At 37.5% G+C, this 18,441-nt stretch overlaps 1 protein-coding gene across 2 annotated transcripts in view; it reads right to left on the minus strand.

The window, feature by feature from the left end:
- The window catches only part of MAP3K5 (mitogen-activated protein kinase kinase kinase 5), a 103,722-nt gene that overhangs the window by 16,980 nt on the left and 68,301 nt on the right, over positions 1-18,441 (minus strand). For both annotated transcript variants that reach the window (XM_014263701.2, XM_005518470.3), the window contains 9 exons: positions 15,045-15,094; positions 10,945-11,040; positions 9,422-9,503; positions 7,891-8,024; positions 3,944-4,071; positions 2,881-3,017; positions 2,180-2,285; positions 1,071-1,228; positions 393-570 (listed from right to left, as the gene is read on the minus strand). In XM_014263701.2, the coding sequence (XP_014119176.2) occupies positions 393-570; positions 1,071-1,228; positions 2,180-2,285; positions 2,881-3,017; positions 3,944-4,071; positions 7,891-8,024; positions 9,422-9,503; positions 10,945-11,040; positions 15,045-15,094 (1,069 nt within the window). The remainder of the gene's footprint in view (positions 1-392; positions 571-1,070; positions 1,229-2,179; positions 2,286-2,880; positions 3,018-3,943; positions 4,072-7,890; positions 8,025-9,421; positions 9,504-10,944; positions 11,041-15,044; positions 15,095-18,441) is intronic.

The following is an 18,441-nucleotide window of genomic DNA, read 5'->3' on the forward strand; positions in this document are numbered from 1 at the left end:
AGTAGAAAACTCCACTGAGATTTAACAGCATGTTCAAACCTTACACAAAATATACTCTATATAAATATTCTTTCACTGAAAATCTATGCAAATTAAAAAAGAAGAAAAAAATTGAACAAAAATCCAACAACCATAAAAGTTGCACAAAATCACAAACAGATTTTTAGAAACTTTATTAGAAATATTTATATAAATTGACTTCTGTGACAACATGATATCAGGACTCTGCTACAACAGTGTTTCTGCAGTAAGCTGCAGGTTCAGAAGGCCACAACTTCACATTCACCTGGGATGGAGGTCTGCTGTGCTCAACCTAAAGACTAAATCAGCAGTTTCAGGAAACAGTACCATGGGCAAGAGGAAACTTCCAGACTGAATTTAGCAATGCTTACCTGAGAGCTTTGAAGGAGACTTCCTTTTCTTGCTTGAAACCTTCAAGAATTCATCTATAAGAAGCTCATGAGCAAAAGCTCGTTTGTCAGGATCTGGTTCAAAGCAGCGCAATATGAAAGCCTTTGCTTCTGCAGACATGGATTCAGGAATTTCTGGGTGTATTTTAAACATCCCCACCTGAGACAAATAAAGGGAGAAACAATGGCCTAATCTGTTTTTCCCCCAAACACTAAACAACATAAAAAAACTGTTTAGATAGAAGAAGTGCTATATCATTCTCAGGTTTTAATATTAATTTTATACAACTAGCCTATTAATTCAGAGAAAAAACTCCAAAACTATTACAAACTGCATAAACAATTACATTTTAAAAACCCCACAGCTGCAAGTAGAGGCTCTTCACAAAGCAGAAAAATGCTTCTTTTTCTCAGTTCGGTGGTGGTTTTTTTCTTAAACACCCAGGCTGCTGAATCGCTGCTATCTCTCTACTAATCTATTCAAAAATACACAGCACTCCCTCTCAGCTGAATCAGATTGTTGTTCTTAACATGCTCACAATCCAAACACTTCCTTTATCTCCCTTTCTTGCAACCTCTAATTCCATCTTCTTCAAAACAGTCATCAGGTTTCCTGTGTTTAGAAACAGAGCTCTGAGCTGTACAAGGAAAATGTCTGACCTTAAACATGGCTGCTTGTGGTTCTCCCAGCTCATAGAACGGGGGTTTCCCTGTAGCCATCTCGATGATTGTGCACCCCAAGGACCAGATGTCTGCAGCCTTCCCATAGCCACGTGGCCCCTTGTCTATGATCTCTGGTGCCATATACTGGAGGGTACCTGTTTAAAACATACTCTTATTTGTTTACTTAGGTGCAATAATGCTGCAAATAGATAGCTAAAAGAAAAAATGACTGAGGAGTGAGTAATATCAAAAGAGTTTAACAAAACCCTTTTATTATTTAAAATTCAAAAATTTCCATATTAATTCTATATAAAACTCAAAATTCTACTAATTACTTGTGCTAAAAGCATTTGGTATCATCTACTGATCTGGAGATCAGTTTTCAATGCCAATGACAATTATTAAATGTTTTGATGAGCTTTGGATCAGAGATAGCTTTCATTTATTTTTTTATATCTTAAGATTAAAATATGGGAAAGGACTCTGAATTGCACACAGAGATGAAAAGGGAGAGAAACCTGAAATCTTAACCTAAAAGAGTAGGTGAGATGAACATTTTCTTCTGAAGTAAGGGAATCAATCTGACACATCATCCTGCATTCTGTTCCTTTTATAGAAGCAAGAGCAAAGGATAGAATTAAAATAACAGTCACTTTTCATTTTACATAATTATTTAATGCAGTGCAACTGCATGATTTAACACCCAAATCAAATTATCAAGCAGAAAGAGGAGCAAATGAATAACAAGTTCTGCAGATACACGATTCTGGAGATGAAGTCAGGATGCCCAAGCCAATCATGGAAGAAAAACATCAGCAAGATGAAAAGGCCCTACACACAAAGGAGACAGACTCAAATAAAGCACAGGAGAGACACAGCTCTTCTGTTGTGGAGGACTTTGATGACACAGGTGGAACATCCAAAAGAGCATTCTCTTTGAACAGTGCATACAAGTACAGTGTATAGTTTAAGATTATATATCCAAAAGTTATTCTTCCAGCAACCTTTTATACTGATTTGAAGTCAATGAAAGTTCAGCATCTGTGGATTCTGACCCTACATACGCAGTTTGAGTGAGGATAAGAAAGTCTCCTCTGGGAACATACCAGTGAAGGTTTCTGTACACGGATTGATTCCTGCAAGTCTCTTTGAAGTTCCAAAGTCCGAAATCTTTAACACTCCGCTGTATGTGTTGATAAGCACGTTATCACCCTGAGGAAAAGAACATGCACAGCAATTATTTTTCTCTTCAGACCCTTTTGTATAACCTATTTCTACAATGCACTCTACTAAGTAAGTGACTTCTTAAGAGAGGAGATGAAAGAGAAATCAATAATGCTCCTGCTTTATGCAATCCCATTAAAAACTTCATCTCAAAGTGAATTTCCCCTCTTACCAGAAGGAATTCAGTTAAAGAATACTAAAAGAGGAAAAAAGGCTTTTTTAAAAAAAAACAATCCAAACACTTTTTCATCTGCAATCTCCTTGGAAAAGAACTTGCTAATTATCCCATCCATAATCTTCTTCACTTTCATCAAATTTTATGAAAGTTCAGTCATGTCTTTGAAAACAGAAAAAGAAGTATCTACTTTATCACATATTAAGTTGCTACATGTGAACTTTCCTAAAATTAAAAAAAAAACCAAAACATATTTTGGTGGTGCAAATTGAAATCAACAATGGTTCACCTATCTAACCTATGGTTCAGAATAGCAGAGAGCTTTTGGAAAAAAAAAAAATTACAGGACAAATAAATGGCTATGCAGTTACATAATACTGTCAGGCTTAATTCTCTGCAAATTCTTACCTTTATGTCTCGATGCACTATTTGATTATCATGGAGGTATTTTAATCCTTCAAGAATCTGCTTGGTGTAAAAGCCAATTGTCTGCTCATTATTTTTTAGTGGTCCCCATTTTGATCGTAGAAGGGCAGAAAGACTGCCTACAATTTTGGAGAGCAAAAAGTGAGAATAAAAATCCAAAGAAATTTTGCTTTCTCACCCAAAGGAAAAAAGTAACAACAAGCATCAATCCCAATCCAGGTGTAGGCATCTCATCTATAATTAAAGTCCTCTCCAGTCAAATGCTTATTTGCATCACCACTGGCCTGCACAGTTAAAGAGAGTGTCTCAGCATCTCCTGGGCAGTTTGTGAAGAACTGAAACCCATGGGAAGAGCTTGAATTGGAGAAGTTCATGGAGACTGTTTCTCCTGGAAGGGATCCCATCCCTGCTGAGGTAAGGAACTGAGGAGTCCTCCCCCTGAGGAGGAAGGAGTGACAATCTTGATGAACTGACCACATTCCCCATCCCCCTGCACCACTGGTAGGAGAAGGCAGAGAAAATCCTAAGTGAATTCAAACCCAGAGAGAAGGGAGGGGTAGGAGAAAAGTGTTTCTAAGATTTGGCTTTATTTCCCATTACCCTACTCTCATTGGGTTGACAATGAATTAAATAAGTCTCCCCAAGTCAAGACCATTTTGCCTGTGACGGTAGCTGATGAGTGATCTCTTCCTGTCCTTATCACCAGCCATGAGCCTTGTGCTGCATTTTCTCTCCCCTATCCAGATGAGGAGCAAAGTGACAGAGTGGACACCTGAGATCCAGCCAAGGTCAGTCTACCACTGATCTGTAGGTAAAAGGAGCTCACCATAGCAATCATCTGAGCTTTATCTGTAGCACACCGTATCTAACTACCCAAGCAGCCTGAAGACACAGTTTTCCCTATTTATTTCAGAAAGAGGCACTATAGAATATTACACCTGTATGAAATGTGTCTCATAGTCCTATTATATGTTTTTATACTTCTAAAATGCTAGAAAAACAAACAAACCTAACAACCACTAAACCAGTCTCCCCCAAAACTTACCACCTGGCACCTGTTCCATGAATATTTTGATGAAGCCATTCTCACTAACAGAACCTAAATACTGGACAATGTTCTTATGTTTGAGATGCTTATGCAAAGCTATTTCTTCATGCAGAGGTTGGGAATACCTGGAAAACAAAGAAGCAGTTTATTCTTCATCTCAGTGAAGAAAGCCTTTTAACAGTTTACATCGAAAATTACTATTTGTTAAACGAACTTAACAATGCTGGTCGTGACCAGCACATACAAAAAAATATTATGTAATCTTACGTAAATACAAATAACATATACAAAACATAGATAATGTTATGTATTCATACACACAAAATGTTAGAAAAATACATAGAAAGAGAGAATAAAAAATTCTGAAAAATAAACTCCACTCTAGTCTGACTCCAAGAGAATAAACAGTTGTGAAAGTGGTTGAATTCATATTAGTGCCAAAGTGAACTAGTAAACTATAAAGCTAGTGTACAAATAAAAACACCTCAATAATGAAAATTAATCACCATTTAAATTTTAAAGTATAAGTCTTAGCTGAAGGCAAGATGGGGCATCAGAGTAAGAAAACAGAAATCATTAGTGGAGAGATATTTAGAAGAACAGATCAAAACTATTTCACCAAATTCAATTTAGTCCAAAGCAAAGTATTTTTCAGAGATAAGCTTTTCAACAGCATTTCTGCCAAGAAAGTTTCTGGAGTCAGGATCTTTCTCCAGCATTGACCACCACTGGAGCTCAGCAGTTGATGTGCTGAGCTAATGTATTAGGTCCACCCTGACACTTTTCATAACTTAGGCCTGCCCTAACGCTTCCCTTGGAGGCGAGTCAGCTGCCAGATTTTGTGTATTTTCTGTGTATTTCTGGCAAAATGTAGACAATATGCTGACAGTCTGGTGGCTATCTTCTCTAAAGCACTAACATCTGTGACAATACTTTCAGGGCAGCTGAAATTGGTGAAGGACACTGACCTCCTTCTGTCAGTCCAAATGTTAAAAGTAGTTGCAGCATTTGCAATTGAGGTTCTTATGGGAAAAGTACCTGTGACTTTCACTCCCTTTTAGTACAGGCAGCCATCACCTCTCCCTCAAAGAACATCAAGCTACTAGTGGAGGCTGAACACTTAAAAAAGTGTAGGGAAATGGAAAAAAAAATGTGGTTGTCTGAAAATCCCACTGGAGTCAACTGTTGCAGAAAATTTGGTTAGTGAAAAGTATGATTATGCAACTCTGAGTCTGTTTACTAAAAACTAATTTGAGTTTTGCCTCGCCTCTCCACATGATTATAAAGATTCTAACTACATTGTTAGTCAGACAGAAATGCAAAATCAAAGATTGTATTCCTGAGTTCTGTTAATGAGATACTAATTCTGAGCAGCAGCAGCAGCAGCAAGACCATTATAAGTCTTCCCACACTTTTAAACAGCACAGTTGAGACCTGAGCAACAAAATAATTTTGCGAATAAAATAAAAACAAAAGAAAATTTTTCTCTAGCATGAAGCATTTTTTGTTTAAGAACTTAATCACTAGAATACTTTAAATGGTATAAACAAAAACTCTAAATCATCATAGAATGGCTGGAGTTAGGGAGAGACTTTAAAGCTCCAACCCTCCTGACATGGGCAGGGACGTCTCCCACTAGACCAAGTTGGTCAAGGCTTTATCCAAGCTGGCCTTGTCAGTCACTCTTCCCTTATCTGCCACTGCTGTAATCCTGTCACAGAAGGCCACCAAATTTGTTAGGCATGATTTGCCCTTAGTGTTGTCATGTCTGCTGTCACCAGTCATCTCATTATTTTCCATGTGCCTTAGCACCATTTTAAAGAGGACCATGATCACAATCAGCATAAAGGTGAGACTGACTGACCTTTAGTTCCCTGGGTCTTCCTTATTCCCTTTTTAAAAACTTGGGGTTTATTTCCCTTTCCCAGTCAGTGGGAACCCGTGGATGTAACTCTTCAGGCCCAATGGACTTTTGCATGTCAGGTTCCTCAGATGGCCTCAAACCTGATCTTCTACAGCAGATGTTTTTTGATTCCCTCAATCCCTGCCTCTGTGCCTCCTGTGACTTGAGTGGTGTGGCTGGAGCACTTGTTGAAGACTAAGGCGGAATAGCTGTCAAATACCTCACCTTTCTAATGTCCTGGATAACCAGGTCTCCCGTTTCCTTCTGCAGAAGGCCCACATTTTCCCTAGCCTTCCTTTTATCACCATATACTTACAGAAGCTTTTCATGATGCCCCTTGACATCCCTGGCCAGATTTAATTCTGTTAGTTACTTTAGCTTTCCTAACCTGATCCCTGGCTGCTCAGACAATATCCAATTTCTCTGTATTCCTCTCAGGCTACATGTCCTTGCTTCCACCCTTTGTAGGCTTCCTTTTTGTGTCTGAGTCTTCCAAGAGATACTTGTTCCTTCAAGCAGCTGTCCTGCCTTTTTTTCCTGATTTCCTCTTTGTTGAAATGGAGAATGTGCCTCTGTAGTCTAACATTTCCTGATAAGTTATTCAATAGCTTTTATTCAACATATAGCAAAATTGAAGACTCGCTGCTTTTTTGCATAGAAATATTTTAATTTCCAGCCCTGCCTGAATCAGAACTTAAATATTTTTTGCAAATTCAAAAAGTGGTAATTCTTATTTTTAAAATTGTACAAATTAACTTCAGAGATTGTTTTCTTTCTATAGACTTCTTTCAAAGTGCGAAGAGATCAGGTTACAGTTAATCAGAAGTGAATTAATAAACTTTTCTTACTTTGCCATTAAAAGAATAATACTTGAAATTCTTTATGGAAGCCTCTAAACAGTTGGATGAAAGACTAACAGCTTCCTAATAATCTCTTTTTGTGGTCTGCTTTGCACACTGAACCTGAAACCTTTTCCATTGAAAATTCTTTTAAAATGTGTGTTGGAGAATAAAAATCTGGACTTTTTTCCTTTGAAGTAGGTACTGCTGTATTCAGGCTATCTTTCTATTAATCACAGTTGTTACAAGCAAGTTTCTTCTAACATACACAAAACTTGCAGCTATTTTGAGTCAACAGATTCAAAGACCATACTTTCTGGGAAATTATAACATATATTGTTCAATTTGGAATAACAATATAGAGGATGGAAAGATTCCCCTCTCCATAATCTAAGTTCTAGTACCTCTCAAATATTATGAGAATAGAAAAATTATTAGACCATATATCCATTTGAACAGCTGATCTATAAATGAATTCCAAAAGATTTAGAAGTGTTAATTTTTAAACATCAAAGAAAAAAACGGCAGACCCATGGAAAAGAAACAGAGCCAAACTTGATAGTTTAAAAGAGTCAGTTTCACCTGAAAATTCTTAACTTTAGATTTCACGTCACTTTTATCACAATATTTGTGGAAACCTCTGGATACAAAATAGCGGGTTGCACATACATAGAGACATTATGCATTAAAAAAAAACAGAAAGCAAACTAAACCCAAAGAGATTATTCCACATGATTTATTCTAATGTTATGTGGCTTCAAAATAAATGATGCAAAAACAGGAAAGAAAAATGTCTTTATCAACAACTCAGGCACAGAATTTTCAAGGACACCACAAATCATGAATTTCAATAGGTATTTTATAAGGACATGGCTGAAAATGTCTAAGTAGATAGGGCTCTTTACCAGGTGTTTAAATGATATTCTGCACTTCAGCGGGTTTTTTTGTTTGGTTTGGTTTTGTTTTAAAGCAAAAATACTAGGACCAAACCCAGCAAACATCTAAATTCTCTGCTGTGATCACAACCTACTCCACAACTTGGAAACATCTAGCTACAAAGATAGGGAACACCACTATATACCACAGACAGGTAATTTATGGGCAGCTTTGTAGATGAGGTACTCCTTGATCAGCAAATTGGACACACTAATGATAAAACTCACATAATGCGCAAAATTTGGAATTAACTACAATTACTATACCTGCTGTCTCTCTCTGGGATTTCTTTAATAGCAATTCTGACTTGATTGCTCAGATCTCGTCCTGCATATACAATGCCGTACGTTCCTTTTCCCAGAATGACTCGCTCACCATTCTCATCATACTCATAATCATACTGTAAAGCAAACAACAACAACATGGAATGGAACAGAAGGACAACACTTATTCCATCTGATCTTGCCATCATAACTAAGGCATCTAAGATGCTAGAAGCCTTCTGCAGAACACAGAGGATAAAGGAAAGAAGAGCACTTTAAGGTGACAACTGGGATACTGTGCAGACACCAGTGCCTTCTGAGATGACCTTTTCAGGGCAGTGCATTAAGCCGAGCCGGGCTCAGTCAGTGCAGTCCCACCTCGTGTCTCGGAGAGCAGCACCCGCAGCTCTGCGAGCGCAACCAGAGCCGGCGGCAGAGGGCACTCACTCTGCGCCAGACCGAGCGCCCGGCTCCACTCGGGCACAGGGAGCAAGGCAGGACACGCTTCATTCCTCCCAGGGGCTCTCCTGACCTCCCCACGGCTTCCAAAACCAGCACAGCCTCAATTCTGACACTGCCGGGTCTGCCAGACGGTGCCAATGGAGGTTAGTCAGCACTGCAGCGCATTAAGTGTGGTTTCAGTTGAGTTTGAATATCAGAGTTTAAAGCAAATTCAAAAACACTTGTTAGAGAGATTACCTGATGTGTCCTCTTGTGTAACACAGACACAGAATTTCACAAGCTCACTCCTGTGCTAAACCCAATAGCTTAGGCCTAGTTAAAGTATTTTTAATTTTCTTCCATATAAAGACTGCTATCTTTTTAATAAAGAATCTGCTACTTCTCTTAGTAGTTTGTTTCGATGATGAATTATTCTCATGGTAAAGTCCTGCCTCTTAATTCAATTTTTTTGTTGTAATTATTTAATTACGTTTCTATTCAAAAGATTAAAGAGACCATTAACACATCGTTATTTTTCCTGTAAAAATACTTATCTACTGTATTCAAGTCACCCGCTGCTTTTCTTTTTGTAAAACAGGCACCCTAAGGTTCTCAATAGAGGCTCTTTTTCTCTGCCAAAAGTCACCCCACTGGTTTCCCTTTGTCCAGCCTCGGATTTCAGAGACAGAACGTTATAAAATGTGTTATAAAATGCCAGCATCAAAATTGGGACAGAGGGCTGTCTGTATTCATTACACAGCATTGACTCTCTCAGTTAGTTATGGATGTCTCTGGAACTTCAGGATACCAGATTTTCATGCGATAGGACAGGGGCCTAGGTTTTCTATCCTGCTCCCTGCCAGCTCAAAGGAAGCTTAAACACCTTAAGTGCTGCATTGAACCCAACAGCCTGGCACTCCCTCTCCAACTGTGCTCAGATACAGCCCCAGGTGAGAACACAGCGTAAACAGTAACTTCACTAACTAACTTCACTAATCCCTGGAAAAGGAATGGATAATTTACTTCAGTGAAGTGCTAGACTAGAAGCCCATAATTTTGTGTGTTGGGAGAGGAAAAAAAAAAGTACAAATACCTCTAGAGAGTCTCCATCACATTCCCCTTCCTCTGTAGTCTTCCCCATTTCTTCAGTGATACTGTTAACCATGTCAAAAAATCTGTACCAAAAGAAAAAAAAAACAGAAGGAGAGAAAAAGAAGCAAACACACACTTGAGACAGTAACTTGAGACAGTGTAGGAACAAAGCAATGAAGGGACCAAGAGAGGACTCAAGTACAGCAATTATTATTTTATATAACTACATATTATGTAACAACAACATATGTATATAAGTACATATAACTGTGATTTATACACTAAGTATAAATTCAATGTATAAGTTTACTTGTCAGAAGAAAAATTTTTTTTACATGGTGATTTGAGCCATCAAAATCTGATGTTTTTCTACTTCTTTTACATATACAAAAAAAGAATCCATGATATCTGAAATTGTTAATGGAATTAGTATTTCAAAATCTACAGCTCGGCTGAAATTCTCATCCTATACCACCATTCCTTTATGTCCGTTGAAAGCACTGAAGAACATCATGAGAAGTGCTGGGAAGCCTTGCTACATTTCAAAGAGTTTTTGTAGCATAGGAACTCTAGCTTCAAGTTTTTCCTTGAATGAAGAGGATGTCTATTTCATAACCTTTCATTTAAAAAATACTATTACATTTCTTCTACCCTTTTGAAAGAAAGCAAATACAAAAAACATGTCATGCTAAGGTATTGCTTACTCATCTCTTAAGAGGAACTCAAATGTGAAGGGGAAAGAACATGGTAAAAGAACCTATATGAACTGGAATGGATGAAAGAACAAACTGGAGACTGGGCTTGTTAATTAATGACTGGTGGATCTAGTCATTAATAGAGTACTGCAGTGATTTTAGGCAAATTTGCAGCCATTTTAGCACAAAAAGATGTGAAATTTTGTTTGAGAATGCTTCCAGGATCAATTCAACACCAGAGCCTTAACCTTATAGAGCAGAAACACAGCTTAGAGAAACTGAGGCACCCCTAATTTTGTGCAACAAACCCTTGACAAATTTCTGGCAGGGACACAGGTACAATCTTACTTATGTAAACATATAAAAGGAAATCAAGTGTGCTTGGTTTCGAATTGTAAAAAAAAAAAAAATGTATTTAGTTACAGAGAAATCTTGACCAGACTTTTTTGTTATTCCAAGTGTTCCCACTTCAGTAAGTTCTTCCAAAGTTTAGGATGCTTTGCTGAACTGGGGGCACACACTTTTAGTAAGCCATAATATGATAACTATTACAAAACTAATCCCAGAAAGGTGTGTGTAAAAAAATAATTAGATTTATAATTGTATTTATTTTTAATGTTTGCCTGAGCTTGTTCTCTAACCCTTTATACATCAGAACTCCAGTGTATTAAGGTGCTGTGTATTAAGATTTCACACAAAAGACACTGATCACCGAGGATGCTCAGATCAGCTTTCACCATAGCTCTGAAACAGTCCCTGTTGCGCATGCAGATACCACCTATGCCATCAGAGGCCATACTTTTTTTCTGAAATAACAGCAGTGACCCACCTTCTACAATGAAGTTCTGTGCAGAAATAGATTTGAAAGTCATCTGAGTTGTGCAGCACATACAAGAAACAGCATCGTTCTTCAAACTTTGAAATGCTGAAAGAACGGCCAAGAAAGTTATTGGAAAGATGCATTTAGACTTCTACCAGCTTTGTCAGACCATACACAGATCAACCCATTTAACATGGGAAAGCACCAGATTAAATCTGAGAATCCATAGTTTTTCCTTATTGTAAAATCACTCTCTTGTATCCTCCAAAGTTCAAATTCTGATGTTTGCTATCATTCAGCTTGCCTCACTTGTCCACACATTGCCCAAGAAAGAGTAGGAGCAAAGAAATTCATAGGAATATTTCCATTGACCTCTGGCATTTTTGTCTTCAGTACATTTAAGTAAGGTCCTTAATTTTCATTCCTGTGACCAGAATGAAACATCCTTTCAGGATCATATTAGAAAGTTGGACTTGGAACTGAAATAATGAGTTTTTTGTGTTTTAGACATCAGCCACAACTCAACCTTGAACACAAAATTTTCTACTCGGTTCTTTATTATTTGGTACCCTGATAGTGAGTTGGAAAAATATTTTTAAATTAAGTCAACATCTAAATATGAGGTGAATTACTTTATTACCCTTGCCCACTTTTGTTTTTTGTGCTATAACTGCAGAGCAAAGATAAAGAGGAGGCATGTATGACATCTTCTTATGGATGCACAAATATCTCAATGGAAAAACAGAAGAGGTGCAAACTCTTGTGCAGTTGTCAGTTTTCCAACCCGAGCAGGCAGCAGCTTGTACAAAGACATTCATTCACCAGAACTGTTTTATATGTATTCATTACTCTGCTTCTTATAGAAAATATTAAATGTTATTTGGAGGAGCTCTTTCTGTAACTTTGTTACAAATTGAGTGCCAGCTGTCAAGCTGATGCAGTATAATTGATTCTTACTATATTGGAAAAGAGCTGCAGGAAATGGCTAGGGCTGTTACAAGGGAAAATAATGCAGTATTTGAGAAACCAAGACAAATTAAGTCTCCTTATTAAGCTTATTAATATACTGGATAAAATCCACAGTCCTAGTGAAATCAATCTATTTTAGATAGATAAAGACAGCCATCGTGTTACTACTTAATTTGTAGCACAATAAAGTAGAATTATGTATTACATTGTGCCAAAGGATTAATGATATGATTAACGTAACAGGGTTTTTTTAAGTATCAGGAAATACTTGGAATTTTGAGCCTTTAATAGGTGTTTAAGATTGTCTGATCCTTGCTCTCCTTTATGATTGCTCTATTGTAAAACCCTGTAAGTTTTGATAAACAAATGACTCTTTAGACGAGCTGGGGGGTCTGCCTTTCTTAAAGCTACTTATGAAAAGAGAGAGCATCATTATAAGAATATTTGTCTCTGGGTGTGCTGACTCATTTATTTTTACATTAGGAAAATTCATAAATGCTAAGTAGTGTACACATTTAGGAAGACAGTCACTGTCCTGAGGTTATAAACTAACTTTTAATTCAAGCTTTTCAAGCATATAAGTAAACTCTCTAGATATGGAATAACTGATATTCACAGAATTACTCATTCAAGTTCCGTGTGCATTGAAACATTTTACTGACTAAACTGACAGCTGAAACCCGACATGCCCAGAAACCACTGACAAACACATCAGTGAATAAAAGGGTAAGAATGTGCAGTGTACACAGAGGCCAGAGAAATTCATAAATATTTAAGACCTTTAAGTAAGGGTTTACATTGCTTATATGTTGCTCTCCTCCCTGGAAAAAAAAAATCTAAACTAAAAAAAGGAAGCCTAAAAATCACCCGAGTTATAAAAAGACACAGGATAATTGGCTCAGGAAATGCCTCACTCTGACAGTGCCCAAGCAGATGTAGTACCCACTGATATCTGTGACAGCAGAACTGGGGCTGAATTCGCCACACTCCAAAAACAAACAGGGAAGCAAGGGTGGCATGGCTTTGTGCCCAGCTCATGTACAACCAGAACTCCTCTTAGTTGATAAGAAATACTGCAAATGCTGTAACCACTGATTACTAGTACTTCCAGATGAAGCAGCAGTTTTAAGTGGTGAACACTGGCAGGAATCACAGAAAAGGAGCTGTGTGGAACTTCAGTGTGCTTTCTACAAGTCTAGCAGTACAGGCACTCTCATTGTTGTAATTAAGTAGTCTGATGAGATTCAATGCTCCAAGAACTTGGAATGGAAGACAAATATCCTTGTCTCAAGCTTGTCTAAGTTCTTGAGCTATGAAAGAGACTAGACACAGAACTCTGAGGCACTCCCCCACAGAAACAACACGAGTAGTGGTTATTTCATAATCCAGGACTTCTCCCAAACAGTGAATAAAAGCCAACTTGTAGTACAGCAAACTTCAGTCTGCCACTTTAGTTTTTATTTTTCAAACAGAAAAATAAATTTCCTATCTTCTTGTTTATATGCTGTCAGCTCTGCAGAACAGTTGGAACTTTGCTTGATAATCTAAGATGCAAAGTACCTTGGGGAAACTGCCGTGTTCCAAAAGCTCTGATAAACCCTTTAAAGAATAAACAGCACTTTCTGGGCCAATTCAATAAGAAACACTTGTATTAAAGAGGTGAAGAAGGCATATGGCAAAAGCAGAGGTATTTACATTGGCACACAAACCACTAATCGATGAGTTTCTTACGCTAAAGCCAATTGCTATGACTTTCTGCACAGAGTGTGATTTAGCACTGTTCTGCTCAGAGTTCTATATACTTTCCAAGTTTCTTTGCAGTTGACAGCTGAACCCTATTACTTGTGAAACAGAATGTTGATTATGCTGGCTGTTAGCACGCAGAAGAAGTGACCCTCTGTCACCACTGTGAAGTATTTACCAAAAACGTGAGCCATTTCAAAGCTAGATGTCTCTTCAGACCTGCTGTCTTCTTATGGAGTGCCATAAATATTTATGGAAGACTTTGTCATAAAAGCCTACAGGATCATGCACAAAGACCTGCCTTGTACATTAAGGCTGCATTTCTAAAGCTCTTACTACTCCAGAAGGGCTGAGAATCCTTATAAAGCTGGGAACTGCCCCTTCCTAGACCGCTTTAAGTCTAGGAGCCTCAAAGTAGCTAAAATTAGTCCTGTTACAAAAATAGATTAGAAGCAGGCCTAGTTCTGGAGGCTCACCCACTCCAAACAATACTTTCCTTCATAAAACTAGGGGAAAAAATCTGCAAAACACTGAAAAATTAAGTGATCAAAAACTTGCATATATATATATATATAAGAAGTAAAAAACCTTATTCAGCTTCATGCTTGCATAAGATAACTATTTCCCCCTGCAGCTCCTCATGGAGGGAGCCAAAGAATTCTTTAAGAATTCTCAGTGACTCTTGGCTCACTGTAAAGTCATCTGAGTTGTTTTGGACATCTGCTCATATGAACAGATTGGAAAATCAATTGAAAAATTAAATGATAATTCACAGTTTAAATAACCAAAGCAGGAGGTTACACTAGAAACAGTACTGGCCATAGTATGGTTTAATAAGGGGAAGGGAAAACCAAAATGACAGCAAATAAATAAATAAATTCTTTCCCTCTTCTTTTTTTTAGAAGCACACAAAAACATACTGTAGCCAAAACCCAAACCAGACTGAACTAAGCATATCATTGCAATTTTTGCCTAAAATAAGCTGAATCCCACAGGATTGAATTTTCGTGCCTATTGATAGTTTGGTGTTTTTAAGTTACTTTTTGGAAGGAAAAAGAATCATCCATCTGTGCAAAAACGTCCTGCAGACATAGCAACAACTCTGTGTATGGAACAGTTATTATTAGAACAGAGCAACGACTATTTAAAAAACGTAATTTTTCTAGACTTTTTTTTTTTTTTTTAATTACACTAAAAGGAAAGTGGAAAGTTGCAGGATGACAAATATAGATAAATCCTAGAGAAAAGAAAATAAGAGACTAAGATGAAGAATAGATTGCAAGAGGTTACAGCAGTGATAGAATATCACTGTCACTCCAAGGTCCACAGCAGCAGCATAATACAAAATTCATTCAATTACTCCTTTCATTTCAAAACAAAAAAGGGAAACAACTTACCTTACCCCCCTAATAGAAGCAGCACAGAAGTTCCACTCATGGATACCTTTCTGTAACACACAGTAAAAAATAAATAAATAAACAAAATATTCCTCCTTATGTATGAAGGGCCAGTAGGTATATCTTCTAGAATGAAGCTCATGAGATGGAAGGGGAAACATTCAAATGACAACAATCTATTTATGATCTGTTAACACCTATTTTTCAAGGCTTTTTTTTTTTTTTTTTCTTTTTTACCTGAAACCAAAGCAACGGAAGTTCTACACAGAAGTTTTGGGTTATTTTGTCACTGTTTACACGGCAAACACAATTTACTATTTTAGAAAACATTCAAAAGAGCAGATTAGAAGAGTGTAGCCTTGTTTGGATACTGAACTTGGGATCACATGTGGTATTCAGGAAAGGAGGGGGAAAAGTATTCCATCCCTGAGAATAATGAGAGCTAGCTCTGCACACTCAATCCCCTAATGTGGGGGAAGGCCAGGAGGAGAAAGCTACCAGTAGAAAGTCTAATGCAGGAGAGCAAAGTAGGAAATTCTTGAAAAGTAGGAAGAATTGCTCAAATATGAACACAAAGTGTCCAAAGAAACAGAAAGAAGACTATTTCACTAGGAATCCAGAAGAGAGCAATAAGAATGCACCAAAACCCCTAAGAGCTGCTGGAGTGAAAACATGTCTGGAAGAAAGAAGCCACCCTATGAAAACACAAAGAGCCAGGCCTCATTTATTTTCAGATCTTTTAAATTTACAGCTGTCACATTCAGCAGAACTGAGTTCTCTGTAGACAGTTATACTGCTGTATGTTTATGTTCTATTAAAACTTTACTGTAGCAAACAGAAGCCTTTTGTATCTTCTAAAGAAAACATTCTCCTTTAAGGAAAAGGTGGAGCTACACCAGCTCACAGTCCTGGCAACATTGGGATTCCATCACAATTAGCCGCATGTTTGAAGAACCTTTGCTTTCTGCAGCTGAATTTTAGTGATCTGAGCAAGGGCATACTGTCAAACAGAAACATAATCAAATTGATTCCAAAAGACGACTTGAAAATGTGTAACTTATAAAATGAATAGTGAAATATACAGAAGTCAGGACAGATACACTGTTGAAATGTTGCACAATGTGCAGAAAATGACAGTGGAAGTTACTCTCCCAGCTATAACAACTTTCTATGAGGATTCCTACATCAGTTTTTTCCTCTTCTGTAATTCTTTCCTTCCTGCTCAAATCACATTAAATGTTGTGATGTTAATATGAAATCTCAAAAAGAATGGACCAAAAATACAAGCAAACATCTTTCTTGATGCACAAGTTTCATAACTATTTTAAGTGTAAACTACAAAGGAGTAAGTTCAATATCTCATCAATATTAAATGGGGTAAGGATTTCTTTTGTGGGGTAAAGGAATAAGAGAGTAGCCTAATACTAGGAAAAGCTGGATTTGTGTCTTGAAGTGGAAGTACTAATGATGTTAGTTACGGAATGTTTGTGACTACTATTTGAGTTGCCTGGTTCTCTCACATGAAGGAAGATCAACTCAATCCCTATGCTAATGAGGAAGGGTTTCTGCATAGCCTTTTACAACTCCCTTCATATACAAAATCTGCTAGTTTCCAATTTTCCAAGCTTATTAAACTCTCTTCAGACCTTAGCTATTGGTGTTTGTCCAATTCCCACTATTGGGAATAATCTAAACCCTAAATAATTAAAAAAATATGTCCTGAGAGGCAGAAATGCTAAAGAAACGTAACAAGAAACATTAGTATTGTTTTTTATGGTCAATTACGTGCAACTAATCTCTTAAATCTTAATTACCACATGAAGTTCTCTAGCTTCTCATAACACAAAAGTTATGTCCCTTCATGATCTTGCCAAGTTTTGAATACATTGGAGTAAATATATCAGGCATGCTCTCCAAATTCAGCATCTGTTCTTTGGTTAGGCAAAAAAATCATCAACTACCCAAAACAAAACTCAGAATGGATTCAGAAGCCAAAGCAAAACAGAGACAGGCTGTTCTATTTCAAACTTACAAACAGCACTACTGCATTCCTCTAACCCCATGCGGGAAGGGCTGCTAAAATTAGGGAACTGCAAGGCAAAGGTAATGTGCATTCTACAAATAAAATGCTGTCCAATTTTTCTTGGCATTTGTGTATCCTAAACTCAGTATTATTAAAGACATAAATGTTAAAATATGCTGCTAAAAAGCAACAGAAAAGAAAGAGGCTACATTATTTATCCTGGTATTGACTGTCATTTGTCTATTTAATACAAAAGTGCCAGCTGCAGGCTCCACTGAGTTTCAGTTTGGATTTGAAATGGAAATTCAGCTTCTTTGTGCACGAAAGGAAGTTCATACACTTTGTAACTCACAGATCTTATTCGTGGAGCACCGACTGAACTCTGGAAAACAAATAGAACTGCATAGAACCATTAATATATGTGCCAAAATGAACTGAAATCTGAAGCATGAATTGCTAAAGCTCTGACAGACCTATGACTGGTAGATTGAACTTGGATAGGTGAAGGAGTTTCCAAACCCAGCTGTCTAACATGCCCTTGCAGTAGAGATAGGTGGTCTTTCCTTGTTAATCAGCCCCAAAAATGCTTGCTTTCAGGCTACTAAGGACCAAAGTATGAATCTTCCTCTGTGCAGTAGACTGACAGATAATACATCCTCTTCCTTTACAAAATCTCTCAGCAAAGACAAATATTATACTGGTCATATTCAGCTGAAGAGGAAGCTAGTGCCTCTAAATTTTTCTAGTCCCTTTTCTCCCTGTGAGATTTCTGATGAATTCTAAGGACTTTGACGACTTGCAACAGATTATAATTGTACAGCTGAAGGGGTAACTACCAAATTGTCCATTGCATTCTTTCAGTGGGTATGATGGCTCACAGGGCACAGAATGTCCATCAGATTCCTGGCTACTCAATAAACTCACCTCAGTAAGGATTCTGGCCAGAGCAAAAGTACAAGGAGTGCACTTAATGTCTAATGCCAATGATTAAGACTAGGCCAGAAAAATAGGAAAATACTATTCTGCAGAAAATGCAAAGACACACACCTCACATCAGGAAGGAGAAGGGGAAAATGCAAAGAAACATTTACCGTGCTTTAAAGAAATACCTATCTTCTGAACACCAAACAGGCATTTGACATCCAAATCCTTCTCCCAGACAGAGGATAACTGGGAAGTCAAATGACACAGCTATGAAAAATGCCATTGCTGAATGTATCAAACAAAATACCCCAGTAGCTAAACGATAGATGAATGCACCATGGAAAACATTTTTTGGAATATGACTGCATTGAGTGCACATACTCAAGTAAGGTTAGCTCAAGCTGGAACATAGGAAGTCGTGGCAATGAGGTGCCATGTGTGGCCAGTACA

This window comes from Pseudopodoces humilis, chromosome 3 (assembly GCF_049639895.1).
Source record: "Pseudopodoces humilis isolate 2021_Gansu_Grassland_sample_001 chromosome 3, ASM4963989v1, whole genome shotgun sequence".
In the NCBI taxonomy this organism is placed as follows: Eukaryota; Metazoa; Chordata; class Aves; order Passeriformes; family Paridae; genus Pseudopodoces; species Pseudopodoces humilis.